Source organism: Colobus angolensis, unplaced genomic scaffold (genome assembly GCF_000951035.1).
Source record: "Colobus angolensis palliatus isolate OR3802 unplaced genomic scaffold, Cang.pa_1.0 Scaffold28, whole genome shotgun sequence".
Taxonomy (NCBI): domain Eukaryota; kingdom Metazoa; phylum Chordata; class Mammalia; order Primates; family Cercopithecidae; genus Colobus; species Colobus angolensis.
The window spans coordinates 2,787,579-2,802,881 of record NW_012116043.1 but is presented as its reverse complement, the minus strand read 5'-3'; the positions used below and the strand labels follow the sequence as shown (position 1 = coordinate 2,802,881).

Here is a 15,303-nt window from a genome sequence, read left to right as displayed (position 1 = left end):
TCAGGTGTCTGCCAGATACCTGTTGTCAATGAGGAAGTTTCCTTCAGTTTCCAGCTGATTAAAGCATGGGTGGAAAGCACGTTGCCTTTTATCAGAAGCTTCCAGGATAATCCTGCGATTTCCCCCACCGTTAGCCTCTTGCTGTAGTTGATACTGTTGGTCTGTAATCTCTCCCTCTTTTGGTTTGTGTGTTTCCTGTCTTTCTCTGCCTTCCGTAATGGCTTACACAGAAGGGATGCTGTAGCTTACAGAGACTTGGTGCTCGCCTGCAGAGCTGCCCACCCTGGTGTCCCTGGAGGAGGTAGATCTTTGTCACTTCAGCTGTCGTGCTGCTTTTTGAATACATTTTGGTAATTTATATTTTCTTGAGAAGTCATCCATTCTATCTGGATTTCAAAATCTATTAAACATTGCTTTCTGGTGCATGAATCTTTTCTGTAGTCAAGTGTGATTTCTAATTTTGAGAGGCCACATGCTTCAGTTTATTCATCTGCAATATGAGGGTGATAAGGGCACCCATGTCCAAGGTTAGTCTGAGCAGTAAATGAGCAAGTATCGGTCCAGTGCTTAGGGCAGCACCTGACACACAGTTAGTGTTCTGCAAGGGGTAACTGGAAATGTTAGATTTTTTTTGTTTGTTTGAGATGGAGTCTTGCTCTGTCACCTAAGCCAGAGTGCAGTTAGTGGTGTGATCTCAGCTCACTGCAACCTCTGCCTCCCAGGCTCAAGCAATTCTCTTGCCTCAGCCTTCTGAGTAGCTGGGATTATAGGCATGGGCCACCGTGTCCGGCTAATTTTTATATTTTTAGTAGAGACGGAGTTTCTCAGTTTTGGCTAGGCTGGTCTCAAACTCCTGACCTCAAGTGATCTGCCTGCCTTGGCCTCCCAAAGTGCTGGGATTACAGGCATGAGCCACTGCGCCCGGCCAAAATACTAGGTTTTTTCTTGATCATATATTTCAAGAAGCTTATTTTGTTTTAAGACAGGGTCTTTCTCTGTTGCCCAGGCTGGAGTACAGTGGTGTGAACATAGTTCACTGCAGCCTCGAACTCCTGGGCTCAAGCAATCCTCCCACCTCAGCCTCCCACGTAGCTGGGATTACAGGTGCCCTGCTAATTTAATAAAAAGAAAATTTTTGTAGCTGTCCAAGTTCGTCTCCCAAAGTGTTGGGATTACAGGCGTGAGCCACCGTGCCTGCTAAGAGGCTTACGTTACTGGTTGTTTTGGAAAAATGATTTTTGATTTTGCTGATCGAGTCCATCATTAGTTTTTCCTATGGCTTTAATTCCTTCTCTCTTTTTCTTTCCCTGGCTACCTAATTTTTTTTTTGAGACGGAGTCTTGCTCTGTCGCCCAGGCTGGAGTGCAGTGGCCAGATCTCAGCTCACTGCAACCTCTGCCTCCCGGGTTCACGCCATTCTCCTGCCTCAGCCTTCCGAGTAGCTGGGACTACAGGCGCCCACCACTGCGCCCGGCTAGTTTTTTGTAATTTTTAGTAGAGACGGGGTTTCACCGTGTTAGCCAGGATGGTCTTGATCTCCTGACCTCGTGATCCGCCCGTCTCGGCCTCCCAAAGTGCTGGGATTACAGGCTTGAGCCACGGCGCCCGGCCTGGCTACCTAATTTTGAGTGTAGTTTACTGAAAACATTGGAAATGGAAAACAATAACATTTGCAATTGTTTTCCTGTTGTGTTTCTGATAGATCATATGTTCCGGGGAGTGGGAACCATGTCTGTCTGGTTCCCTGGCACGGTGCCTGGCACCTAGCACATGGAATAAATAAATACTTTCTACTCCCTACTCTTCTCTGTTAATTTAGCTTCTAGTTTGGGAAACTGGACAGTGTTGAATAAACTCTCAATCCTAGAACTCTTTGCCCAGAGATTCTCAAATCTTATCCCACCTCAGGATCATCTGGATGGCTGGTGAGAAGAGATTGCTGGGCCCCCTGCAGAGTTTCCAGTTCATTAGGTCTGGGGCTCCAGGTGAGGCTGACGCTGGCTGCCCTGGGGACCACACTTTGAGCTGTCCAGCCTCCCTCCCCCAACACTCTGCCCCTTAGACTCCCGCAGAGTCAGCGCTTCTGCTTCCCTGCTTCCCTGCTGAGAGTCAGGGGGGCAGCTCTGAAAACACATGCCTGCCGCTCCTAACCCCTTAATTAGTTATCCTAATGAGCATAATTACCTTAATAGTCCCACTGTAGGTGGTGCTACCAGGTGGATAGCCCTGTCCTGTGAAGTCCTTACTCAGAGTTTCTGGGGCCACCGTGTGTGCCCTGGGGGGCAGCCCCAGGTGTTGGTCTTGACCTGCTTGTATCAGGCTCATGTGTGAGGAAATAGCAGCCATCTGGGCGATGCCTACCCATGTTTGTGGATGGCAGTCTCTTAACACAGTGTAACCTTGAGGATGGCTAGGAGGGAAGTGAACAGAAGCCTTGTCTGAGAGTGCTTTAATCTGTTACTAACTAATCATCTGGGCTAACACTCAGGGAGTATCAGTGAATATTGTGAGTTCTAGGAACAAGGCCGTGCCTGCATGGGAGGAATCCCGTCTTTCAGGAAAGCAGTGCCCTTGGCTGGACTGCAGACTCCACGTGCAGTGCAGACTGGAGACATGGGTGTGGCGATCCTGCCTTTTAAGATGGAGCTCGCTAACTAGCGTGTGCACGCGTAGGCTTATGCCATTGGTTGGCATAAATGCACTGCTTGGAGGATTCAGGTTCCTCTTTAATTGAAGATTCCGAGAACAAAAATATGGGACCACTTTGCTGTGCTGTTGTTGCCTCTTTGGAAGATGAATCTTCTTTTGTATACACTAGCGGAGCTGTGCTAACAGGCTCTTTCTGTGAAGTGGGGAATCTTTTTGGTAGCGCAAATACACACTCTATACTCTTCCTATTTCAGTATATGTCTGTAAATACTTCTGGTATTTCTTGATATTGATGCCTTCCTTGGCATGGTGGTTGTTCTCAGGTGTAAGATGTGCTTTGATCAACTTTTTTTTTGAGATGGAGTCTCACTTTGTTGCCCAGGGTGGAGTGCAGTGGCACTATCTCGGTTCACTGCAAACTCTGCCTCCCGGGTTCAAGCGATTCTCCTGCCTTAGCCTCCTGAGTAGCTGGGACAACAGGCGTGTACCACCATGCCTGGGTAATTTTTGTATTTTTAGTAAAGATGGGGTTTCACCATGTTGGTCAGGCTGGTCTCGAACTCCTGACCTCATAATCCGCCCGCCATGGCCTCCCAAAGTGCTGGGATCACAGGTGTGAGCCACCATGCCTGCCTTTTTTTTTTTTTAAACAGCGTCTCGCTCTGTTCCCAGGCTGGAGTGCAATGGCACAATCTTGGCTCACTGCAACCTCCGTCTCCTAGGTTCAAGCGTTTCTCCTTCCTCAGCCTCCCAAGTAGCTGGGGCCATAGGCGTGTGCCACCATGCCTGGCTAAGTTTTGTATTTTTAGTAGAGATGGGGTTTCACTACATTGACCAGGCTGGTCTTGAACTCCTGACCTCAAGTGATCCACCTGCCTCGGCCTCTCAAAGTGCTTGGATTACAGGTGTGAGCCAGCGCGCCCAGCCTCATCAACTGTCTTTATTGGCAGTGGGTGCTGGGGACACAGGGACCTGGCCATGCAACCTGGTGATGTTGCCCTTTCTCTCCTGTGAAATGCAGCGGTCCTATTGGCTACTGAAGGTTTTTGCCATTTTGTTTTTTTAGAGACAGGATCTCACTCTGTGCCCAGGCTGGAATGCAGTGGTGCAAGCGTAGCTCACTCCAACCTTGAACTCCTGGGCTCAAGCAATCCTCCCACCTCAGCCTCCAGAGTAGCCGGGACTACAGCCACCCACCACCATGCCTGCTGGGTTTTGCCTTTTGAATGATCAATGATGACTTTCTCCTCCTGCTTTCAGGGTGTTCTGGACCGGTTTTCTCAAATTCAGCCGAAGCTCATCTTCTCTGTGGAGGCTGTTGTGTATAACGGCAAAGAGCACAACCACATGGAAAAGCTGCAGCAGGTGGTTAAAGGTGTGTGGCCCTTCCAGCTCCCAGCCGGCATGGCTGGGTGTGTGTGCCGGTGCATCAGAGTCTGCCAGGAGTCAGCCTGGGTAGTCTCTGCCCCAGATTGTGTTATATTCTCTGCCCCAGATGGTGTTATATTTTGTGGGGGGAAAAAAAATCAGCAGCCAAGCATCTTTGTCCTGTAACCTTGTGTTTTCTCCTCCCGCTCCTTCCAGGCCTACCAGACTTGAAGAAAGTGGTAGTGATTCCTTACGTGTCCTCCAGAGAGAAGATAGACCTTTCAAAGATTCCAAACAGGTAATGTACCGCATTCTGACCCACAGGTCCGTGTGGAACCCACTGGAGCTCCCGCGGGGAAGTAGGCCCCTGGATCTCCCACTTGGGGTCACTCAGGATTTTAGAAGTGGAGGAAGTTTTAGTTAAAAGCGTCATTTTGTAGATGAGGCACCTGAGGCCCCAGAGGAAATCCCCCAAGGCCACACAGTGAATGAGTGGCAGAAGAGAGAGGTCCCAGGAACCCTCACTCTTCCGATCTGGTGTCCCTCGTGTAGGGGGCTCTGATGGGGCCAAGCCCACCTTCCCAGACTGGCCACGGAAATTCTGCATCGGAAATCATGTGTACATGTATGTGTACATGTGGGTGCATGCACTGCACACGTGTGCACATGACACAGACACATGCACATCTACATGTGTACACAGGTATGTGCATTTACACATGTACATATGCGCTCAGGTGCACAGGCATGTGTACATGTGTATGTATGGCTATGCTTACGTGAACACTCATATAGGTATTTTCACCTTTTAGGACACGCATGTGTTCCCCATTGCTGATAACATCTTTCTTCCTTGGCTTTTCTGACATTTATAAAAGAATAAACCACATGTTTTGTGTACCAAATAGAAGTGTAAGAATCTTAATTTTGAATAGAGATTAAGGAAATGGATTATGGTTTAGTCAAAGTTGAATTTGTCCCAAAGTTCTTAGAGTTACTTTCCTTTAATTTTTCTTGAGACAGTTGTGGGGAGAGGGTTCTGAGCTCAGGCATTTACCCCCACGGGGTAAGCTTTCCCTTGAACCTCGGGCCTGGGCCGCTGGAGGGCACCTCGTGCGTGGCTCCTTGAGGCCTGGTGAGGAGGGCTGCGTAGACATGGCAGGGTGTCTTCATGCCAGCCACGGGGACCAGAGGTGGAAGAGAGGAGGAGATGGCGGAGGCCTTTTTGTTCCAGCAAGTGGTCGTTGGTGCATGGCTTTTTACCATCTGTCAGGGCGTTCCCAGGGGGAGGTACAAAGCATGTGTCCTGTCCTCCAGGAGTTGCAGTCTAGTTGGAGAGGCAAGACCCACGTGCAGGAAGGATGGGCTGTGACCACTGGGGGTGTGGGAGGGATAAGATGTGCCCAGGAGTTGACAGCAGGGCCTGGTTGTTTCTCTGTAGGATCTGGGGAGGTGACATCTGGGGGTGGCTTTGAGGTATGAGCAGGGTCTAGGGACAGCTGTGTGTGCAGGGCACATTCCGGAGCCTGAAGGGTGCTGCAGGCAAAGTGGTGGCTTGGTGAGGGCCATGGTCTTCAGATCCGACTTGTCAGGTTCAGTTCTCAACTGTGTGACCCTGTGCAAGTAATCTCTCTGAGCCTTGTGTCTCCATCTGTGAAATGGAGATGAGATGGTACCTGTTTTAAGTTGTTGTTGCCTTGCTATAAAGAAATACCTGAGACTGGGTAATTTATAAAAAAAGAGGTTTCATTGGCTCACGGTTCTACAGGCTGTGCGAGAGGCATAGTGCCGGCATCTGCTTCTGGGGAGGCCATATGGAGCTTGTGATCATGGCGGAAGGGAAGTGGAGCAGGCACTTCACATGGGAAAGCAGGAGTGGAGGGGGGCGGGGGACGGGGTGCCACACACTTTTCAATGACCAGGTCTCGTGTGAACTCAGAGTGAGAACCCACTCATCACCAAGGGGATAGTCTGTGCCATTCACGAGGAATCCACCCTCATGATGCAAACACCTCCCAGCAGGCCTCACCTGCAGACTGGGGATTACATTTCAACATGAGATGAGGGTGGGGACTAACATCCACACTCTGTCAGCAGCATCCTCTCAGGCTGGCTGGGAGGATTAAATCAGCCGCTGCTCTGCAAAGCGTGCACAGTCAGCTCTGAGTGATCCCGCCTGTCATTGTGCGGCTGCGATGGGCTCTGTCCCCTGAAGCACCTGAGTCAGGATGGGTGGATCCTTCACAGGCAGGCCCAGGTGCCTGTCCCTGTGAACTGTGGGACCCTGCCCACCTTAATAAATTACAGTCAGGTGCCAGAGCCCGGCTTTATTTCATGTAACCTCGGATTTAGCGTCCCAGCTGTATGGATGGAGGCCATGATGTATGGAGGCTAGGAGGAAAACCAGACAGGGTTTACCAGCCCCCTGGTTGGCCCGGCTGTTATTTTTTTCTGAATAATATTCATCAGCAGTTGATATAAAATGAGGGCATCCGGCAGAATCGTGTTAGCCACTTCGTTTAGTCCGATCCAATGCAGAAGCCCCCTCTTGCAGCTTCCCCAGGGGCTGGACTCCACTGCAGTCCGTCCTTTGATGGTGGATGCCACAGATAAAGCAGAATAGGGTACGTGTCCATCTGTGGTGAATTGACGGGGGTCGGGGGAGCCACCCTGCGGGCTTTTCATTCTTAGAAGAGCTTTAACAAAGGTAATCACTGTGTACTGTGATTTATGGGCCATTTGAAAGAAAAGGCTTTTCTCCATGTGAAATGTCTGATTAGATTGGGCACTTTACAATGGGATTCTTACAGGAGGTAGAGGTGGGATGGAGTTTTCTTTGGCCGTAAAGTTCCTCAGTGAATAGTTTTCCTGACACGCTGGAGCAGACGGCTTTGTTTGTTTCTTGCTTAGAGTTGAATTACTTTGGATGCCCTTTTTAAACCACCGTGTCTTCCCCAGGAGAAACCTTGATCTTTTAAGGATGCACAGCAAAATTCTGTTTTTTTTTTTTGAGACGGAGTCTCGCTCTGTCGCCCGGACTGGAGTGCAGTGGCCGGATCTCAGCTCACTGCAAGCTCCGCCTCCCGGGTTTACGCCATTCTCCTGCCTCAGCCTCCCGAGTAGCTGGGACTACAGGTGCCCGCCACCTCGCCCGGCTAGTTTTTTTTTTTGTATTTTTAGTAGAGACGGGGTTTCACCGTGTTAGCCAGGATGGTCTTGATCTCCTGACCTCGTGATCCGCCCGTCTCGGCCTCCCAAAGTGCTGGGATTACAGGCTTGAGCCACCGCGCCCGGCCCAAAATTCTTCACTTTAGTATGTATGGCATTTGTATTTCAGAGTAACTGTCCCTAGCAAATGGTTGCAGGCTGCGTTTAACTGATTCCCACCTCCTTCCCTGAAAGACAGTTCCATTTGTCATTTGAGTATAGAGCCAGTGTTTTCAGATGGGTGGTGCTGCTCATCTCAAAATAGAAAACCACCTTTTCCCAAGATGGCTTGTGGCTTCTGTAGCTGTTTCTAGTGCAGAAAACAAATCTCCTGTTTGTGTTGCCCCTTTGATGGTTCTTGGCCACCTACAACAATGCTGCATGTGCGCTTTAGGGGTAAGCCCAGGCACACTTCCTGGCTGACAGTCAATAGCTGGGATGAATTTTATTTGTTTTTGGACAGATATTTGTATCTTGCTATTGTAAACCTCAGGATCTAGTAGGTTAGTGATAACACATGGTATTTGCTGAGCGGTTCTCTGTCATTGAGCTGTGGTTTAGGAAATTGGCCCCACATCTGTAGGAAGGGCTCTTTAATCTAGCATCTCCTCCTCTCCCTTCTCCCCACGGGGGAAGCATCTTAATTCAGACCCACTTGGTAAGTGCTTCCTTTTGGTCGATCATTGGAAACAAAGCATTTGCCAATCAGGTGATGAACAGCAAACAAAGGACATGGGCTCAGAAGACTTCAAGGCCATTTCCAAAGCCTCCGTCAGCAGTGTTGGTACACACATGGCTTGTTCATTGTAGTGATCCTTCTCCATGGTGGTTATGAAAACAAAAGATTCTCCAAAAGACAGCCCTTGGCCCTGTCAGCAGTGCTGATTAAGCAACTTGAAACCTTTACTCGTTCAATGAGTTTTCCTTCAGTTAGCTTGAATCTCTGAGATGTGACTTCCTCTGCTGGTCCCAGAAAGTTTCCAAATCAGGCCACCATCCCCCTGGAATCCTGGCTTTTCTGGGGTAGAAACAGAGGGAAGTGCATGGGTGGAATTAGCGGGTGTGGTCCAACATTCTGGGACTTTCATGGTGTGTTTCCCTGCATTTCGGCCCACAGTGTGTTTCTGGACGACTTTCTTGCCACCGGCACCAGCGAGCAGGCCCCGCAGCTGGAGTTCGAGCAGCTGCCCTTCAGCTACCCACTGTTCATCATGTTTTCATCGGGCACCACGGGCGCACCCAAATGCATGGTGCATTCCGCTGGGGTAGGTCTCTGGGGAAAGCTCTGCAGGGGCCTCCTGTTGTCTGTTTGCTTCAACAGGGCCTCCCAGCTGATGATGGCAGCGTTGGGGTTGTCAGACTGCATCCCATCCCCGGAGAGTCCAACGTGCAGCTTCTCTCCAAGTGGGGTGCTGCGCGGAGATCTGGCACTGGGCCTAGGGCAGTGGAGAGCTGCCACTTCAGGGACTGGGATGGCACCTACCACCATGGTGACAGGCTTGGAGGTCACTGTACAGTGCAGTGTGCCTTGGGGGTGGGGGGTGCGCTGGCTGAACCAGCTACATTCACCCTGCAGGTCCAGACCAGCTGGGGGATTGTGAACTCAATAGGTGGGCCCTGCCACCTGTTTTAAAAAGAACGAATCAGAATAGAAAAGAATAGATAATATTAGCACAGTGCCAGGTGCAATGACCCACGCCTATAACCCCAGCACTTTGAGAACCTGAGGCGGGCAGATTGCTTTGAGCCCATCCTGGCCAATATGGCAAAACCCCATTTCTACTAAAAAATACAAAAGTTAGCTGGACGTGGTAGCACATGCCTGTAGTCTGAGCTACTCGAGAGGCTGAAGTGGGACAATTGCCTGAACCCAGGAGGCAGAGGTTGCGATGAGCTGAGATTGTGCCATTGCACTCCAGCTGGCAACAGAGCCAGACCCTGTCTCAAAAAATAAAAGTAAAATAAAATGTTAGCCCAGAATAGGCTCATAAGAGGTATGGGTGTTGTTCTGTGAAGCTGTCATTATGTGGAGTGGATGTGTGCACGTGCTGGGGGCCTTGTAAAACTTACATCTGACCGTGGGTTGTGGTGAAATATTTGAAAGCCACTGGTTAGGTTATTAGAAGGCTAGGTTACTAGGTTATTAGGTGATTATTAGAGTCTAATTAACTGAGAAAGAGCCTACCTGTGCTGTGAGTCTGTTGGGGCTGCCGTAACAAAATACCACAGGCTGCGTGGGTGCAACACCAAGGTGCCGCACGGTTGTTCTTGTCTGAGGCCTCGCTCCTTGGCTTGTGTCCTCATGTGGTCTTTCACGTGACACCCCTGGTATCTCCCTGTATGTGTCCAAGCTGCTTCTCCTGAGGACCCCAGTCAGACCGGATCTGGGCCTGCTCTGACAGCCTCATTTAAATTCCGTCACCTTGTAAAGGCCCATTTAGTCACATTCTGAGTTACTGGGGATTAGAGCTTCAATATATGAATTTTGGGGGTACATAGTTCAGCCCATGACACATGCTTTTAATATTTCTTATTTCACCAAAAGTCTGACTTTATTAAAGCACCTGAAATAATATGTTAATACTATGCAATAGAATTTATACGTATAGGTTAGTGACTTTTAACCTTTTATTTATTTGTTTATTTACTTTTTTGAGATGGAGTCTTGATCTGTCATCCAGACTGGAGTGCAGTGGTGCGATCTTGGCTCACTGCAACCTCCGCCTCCTGGGCTTAAGCAATCCTCCCCACCCAGCCTCCCATGCAGCTGGGACTATAGGCATGTGCCACTGTGCCCTACTTGTTTTTTTTGTTTGTTTGTTTTTTTGTAGAGATCGGGTTTTGCCATGTTACCCAGGCTGGTCTCAAACCCCTGGGCTCATGTCATCCACTTGCTTTGGCCTCTGAAAGTGCTGGGATTACAGATGTGAGCCACCAGGCTCAAACAAACCTTTTATTTTTTTTAAAAATAAAATACCTAGAGAACCTATAGAGAAGTTGCAAGAATAGTAAGCTCCATGGTACCCTTCAGCTGGATTCTTCCATTTTTAGCATTCTGTTTTTAACATTTTCAATGTTTTTTTTTTGAGACAATTTCTTACTTTGTTGCCCAGACTGGAGTGCAGTGGTGTGATCATGGCTCACTGCAACCTCTACCTCCTGGGCCCAAGCAATCTCCCACCTCAGTCTTCCAAGTACATAGGACTACAGGCACATGCTACTTTTTCATTTTTGTGGAGATGGGGTCTTGCTGTGTTCTCCAGGCTGGTCATGAACTCTTGGGCTCAAGTGATCCTCTCGCCTTGGCCTCTTGAGTGCTGGAATCATAGGCATGAGCCATTGTGCCTGATGTCAACATCAATTTTTAACATGTGCTGACAGCTTCTTTTGCCTTTTTTCTCTCTCTCAGCATATATACACGTTGTTAGTTTGCTTTTTGCTGAACCAGTTGGAGTACGTCGGAGCCATAATGATCTTTCACTCTTTAATATTTCAGCACGTACCTCCCAAGAACAAGAACGTTCTCTTACAGAAGGGTAGCATGCTCATCAAATTCAGGAAGGTTGACGTTGGTGCAGTGCCGTCCCCTAATCTACGGTCCACACTCGGGTCGCCAGTTTCCCAGTAGTGTGCTAGCGGTTCAGGTGGTGGCACGTCAGTCGTCAGGTCTCCTGCATGTCCTTGGGTCTGGAGCAGTTCCTCGGGCTTCTTCATCTTTCGTGACACTGACATTTTCGAAGAGCCCAGGCTCCTGGTTTGGCAGAATGGCTCTCTTTGGGTCTGACTGGTGTCTCCTCGTGGTTAGGTCCAGGTTATGCAGCTTCGGTGGGAACACCCTGGAAATGGGTGTTGTTTTCTTCTCCATGCATCTGTCGGGGGGTGGGGGACACAACGTCAGTGTATTTCATTTTTGTGATTTCACTAGGCCAGTCTTCAGAAATGACATGCCTGGGTCAATGTGGTGCTTTGCTTTTTTTTTTTTTGAGATGGAGTCCCAGCACTGTCACCTGGGCTGGAGTGAAGTGGCACAATCTTGGCTCACTGCACCCTCTGCCCCCTGGATTCAAGCAATTCTCCTGCTTCAGCCTCTCAAGTAGCTGGGATTACAGGCGTGTACCACCATGCCTGGGTAATTTTTGTATTTTTAGTAAAGATGGAGTTTCACCATGTTGGTCAGGCTGGTCTCGAACTCCTGACCTCATAATCCGCCCGCCATGGCCTCCCAAAGTGCTGGGATCACAGGTGTGAGCCACCATGCCTGCCTTTTTTTTTTTTTAAACAGCGTCTCGCTCTGTTCCCAGGCTGGAGTGCAATGGCACAATCTTGGCTCACTGCAACCTCCGTCTCCTAGGTTCAAGCGTTTCTCCTTCCTCAGCCTCCCAAGTAGCTGGGGCCATAGGCGTGTGCCACCATGCCTGGCTAAGTTTTGTATTTTTAGTAGAGATGGGGTTTCACTACATTGACCAGGCTGGTCTTGAACTCCTGACCTCAAGTGATCCACCTGCCTCGGCCTCTCAAAGTGCTTGGATTACAGGTGTGAGCCAGCGCGCCCAGCCTCATCAACTGTCTTTATTGGCAGTGGGTGCTGGGGACACAGGGACCTGGCCATGCAACCTGGTGATGTTGCCCTTTCTCTCCTGTGAAATGCAGCGGTCCTATTGGCTACTGAAGGTTTTTGCCATTTTGTTTTTTTAGAGACAGGATCTCACTCTGTGCCCAGGCTGGAATGCAGTGGTGCAAGCGTAGCTCACTCCAACCTTGAACTCCTGGGCTCAAGCAATCCTCCCACCTCAGCCTCCAGAGTAGCCGGGACTACAGCCACCCACCACCATGCCTGCTGGGTTTTGCCTTTTGAATGATCAATGATGACTTTCTCCTCCTGCTTTCAGGGTGTTCTGGACCGGTTTTCTCAAATTCAGCCGAAGCTCATCTTCTCTGTGGAGGCTGTTGTGTATAACGGCAAAGAGCACAACCACATGGAAAAGCTGCAGCAGGTGGTTAAAGGTGTGTGGCCCTTCCAGCTCCCAGCCGGCATGGCTGGGTGTGTGTGCCGGTGCATCAGAGTCTGCCAGGAGTCAGCCTGGGTAGTCTCTGCCCCAGATTGTGTTATATTCTCTGCCCCAGATGGTGTTATATTTTGTGGGGGGAAAAAAAATCAGCAGCCAAGCATCTTTGTCCTGTAACCTTGTGTTTTCTCCTCCCGCTCCTTCCAGGCCTACCAGACTTGAAGAAAGTGGTAGTGATTCCTTACGTGTCCTCCAGAGAGAAGATAGACCTTTCAAAGATTCCAAACAGGTAATGTACCGCATTCTGACCCACAGGTCCGTGTGGAACCCACTGGAGCTCCCGCGGGGAAGTAGGCCCCTGGATCTCCCACTTGGGGTCACTCAGGATTTTAGAAGTGGAGGAAGTTTTAGTTAAAAGCGTCATTTTGTAGATGAGGCACCTGAGGCCCCAGAGGAAATCCCCCAAGGCCACACAGTGAATGAGTGGCAGAAGAGAGAGGTCCCAGGAACCCTCACTCTTCCGATCTGGTGTCCCTCGTGTAGGGGGCTCTGATGGGGCCAAGCCCACCTTCCCAGACTGGCCACGGAAATTCTGCATCGGAAATCATGTGTACATGTATGTGTACATGTGGGTGCATGCACTGCACACGTGTGCACATGACACAGACACATGCACATCTACATGTGTACACAGGTATGTGCATTTACACATGTACATATGCGCTCAGGTGCACAGGCATGTGTACATGTGTATGTATGGCTATGCTTACGTGAACACTCATATAGGTATTTTCACCTTTTAGGACACGCATGTGTTCCCCATTGCTGATAACATCTTTCTTCCTTGGCTTTTCTGACATTTATAAAAGAATAAACCACATGTTTTGTGTACCAAATAGAAGTGTAAGAATCTTAATTTTGAATAGAGATTAAGGAAATGGATTATGGTTTAGTCAAAGTTGAATTTGTCCCAAAGTTCTTAGAGTTACTTTCCTTTAATTTTTCTTGAGACAGTTGTGGGGAGAGGGTTCTGAGCTCAGGCATTTACCCCCACGGGGTAAGCTTTCCCTTGAACCTCGGGCCTGGGCCGCTGGAGGGCACCTCGTGCGTGGCTCCTTGAGGCCTGGTGAGGAGGGCTGCGTAGACATGGCAGGGTGTCTTCATGCCAGCCACGGGGACCAGAGGTGGAAGAGAGGAGGAGATGGCGGAGGCCTTTTTGTTCCAGCAAGTGGTCGTTGGTGCATGGCTTTTTACCATCTGTCAGGGCGTTCCCAGGGGGAGGTACAAAGCATGTGTCCTGTCCTCCAGGAGTTGCAGTCTAGTTGGAGAGGCAAGACCCACGTGCAGGAAGGATGGGCTGTGACCACTGGGGGTGTGGGAGGGATAAGATGTGCCCAGGAGTTGACAGCAGGGCCTGGTTGTTTCTCTGTAGGATCTGGGGAGGTGACATCTGGGGGTGGCTTTGAGGTATGAGCAGGGTCTAGGGACAGCTGTGTGTGCAGGGCACATTCCGGAGCCTGAAGGGTGCTGCAGGCAAAGTGGTGGCTTGGTGAGGGCCATGGTCTTCAGATCCGACTTGTCAGGTTCAGTTCTCAACTGTGTGACCCTGTGCAAGTAATCTCTCTGAGCCTTGTGTCTCCATCTGTGAAATGGAGATGAGATGGTACCTGTTTTAAGTTGTTGTTGCCTTGCTATAAAGAAATACCTGAGACTGGGTAATTTATAAAAAAAGAGGTTTCATTGGCTCACGGTTCTACAGGCTGTGCGAGAGGCATAGTGCCGGCATCTGCTTCTGGGGAGGCCATATGGAGCTTGTGATCATGGCGGAAGGGAAGTGGAGCAGGCACTTCACATGGGAAAGCAGGAGTGGAGGGGGGCGGGGGACGGGGTGCCACACACTTTTCAATGACCAGGTCTCGTGTGAACTCAGAGTGAGAACCCACTCATCACCAAGGGGATAGTCTGTGCCATTCACGAGGAATCCACCCTCATGATGCAAACACCTCCCAGCAGGCCTCACCTGCAGACTGGGGATTACATTTCAACATGAGATGAGGGTGGGGACTAACATCCACACTCTGTCAGCAGCATCCTCTCAGGCTGGCTGGGAGGATTAAATCAGCCGCTGCTCTGCAAAGCGTGCACAGTCAGCTCTGAGTGATCCCGCCTGTCATTGTGCGGCTGCGATGGGCTCTGTCCCCTGAAGCACCTGAGTCAGGATGGGTGGATCCTTCACAGGCAGGCCCAGGTGCCTGTCCCTGTGAACTGTGGGACCCTGCCCACCTTAATAAATTACAGTCAGGTGCCAGAGCCCGGCTTTATTTCATGTAACCTCGGATTTAGCGTCCCAGCTGTATGGATGGAGGCCATGATGTATGGAGGCTAGGAGGAAAACCAGACAGGGTTTACCAGCCCCCTGGTTGGCCCGGCTGTTATTTTTTTCTGAATAATATTCATCAGCAGTTGATATAAAATGAGGGCATCCGGCAGAATCGTGTTAGCCACTTCGTTTAGTCCGATCCAATGCAGAAGCCCCCTCTTGCAGCTTCCCCAGGGGCTGGACTCCACTGCAGTCCGTCCTTTGATGGTGGATGCCACAGATAAAGCAGAATAGGGTACGTGTCCATCTGTGGTGAATTGACGGGGGTCGGGGGAGCCACCCTGCGGGCTTTTCATTCTTAGAAGAGCTTTAACAAAGGTAATCACTGTGTACTGTGATTTATGGGCCATTTGAAAGAAAAGGCTTTTCTCCATGTGAAATGTCTGATTAGATTGGGCACTTTACAATGGGATTCTTACAGGAGGTAGAGGTGGGATGGAGTTTTCTTTGGCCGTAAAGTTCCTCAGTGAATAGTTTTCCTGACACGCTGGAGCAGACGGCTTTGTTTGTTTCTTGCTTAGAGTTGAATTACTTTGGATGCCCTTTTTAAACCACCGTGTCTTCCCCAGGAGAAACCTTGATCTTTTAAGGATGCACAGCAAAATTCTGTTTTTTTTTTTTGAGACGGAGTCTCGCTCTGTCGCCCGGACTGGAGTGCAGTGGCCGGATCTCAGCTCACTGCAAGCTCCGCCA

At 49.8% G+C, this 15,303-nt stretch overlaps 1 protein-coding gene across 1 annotated transcript in view; it reads left to right on the top strand.

Annotated features, from left to right (window-relative positions):
- The window catches only part of AACS (acetoacetyl-CoA synthetase), a 60,905-nt gene that overhangs the window by 14,132 nt on the left and 31,470 nt on the right, over positions 1-15,303 (top strand). Inside the window, exons 2-4 of the mRNA XM_011948391.1 lie at positions 3,910-4,024; positions 4,234-4,315; positions 8,342-8,489. Coding sequence (XP_011803781.1) covers positions 3,910-4,024; positions 4,234-4,315; positions 8,342-8,489 — 345 coding nt within the window. The remainder of the gene's footprint in view (positions 1-3,909; positions 4,025-4,233; positions 4,316-8,341; positions 8,490-15,303) is intronic.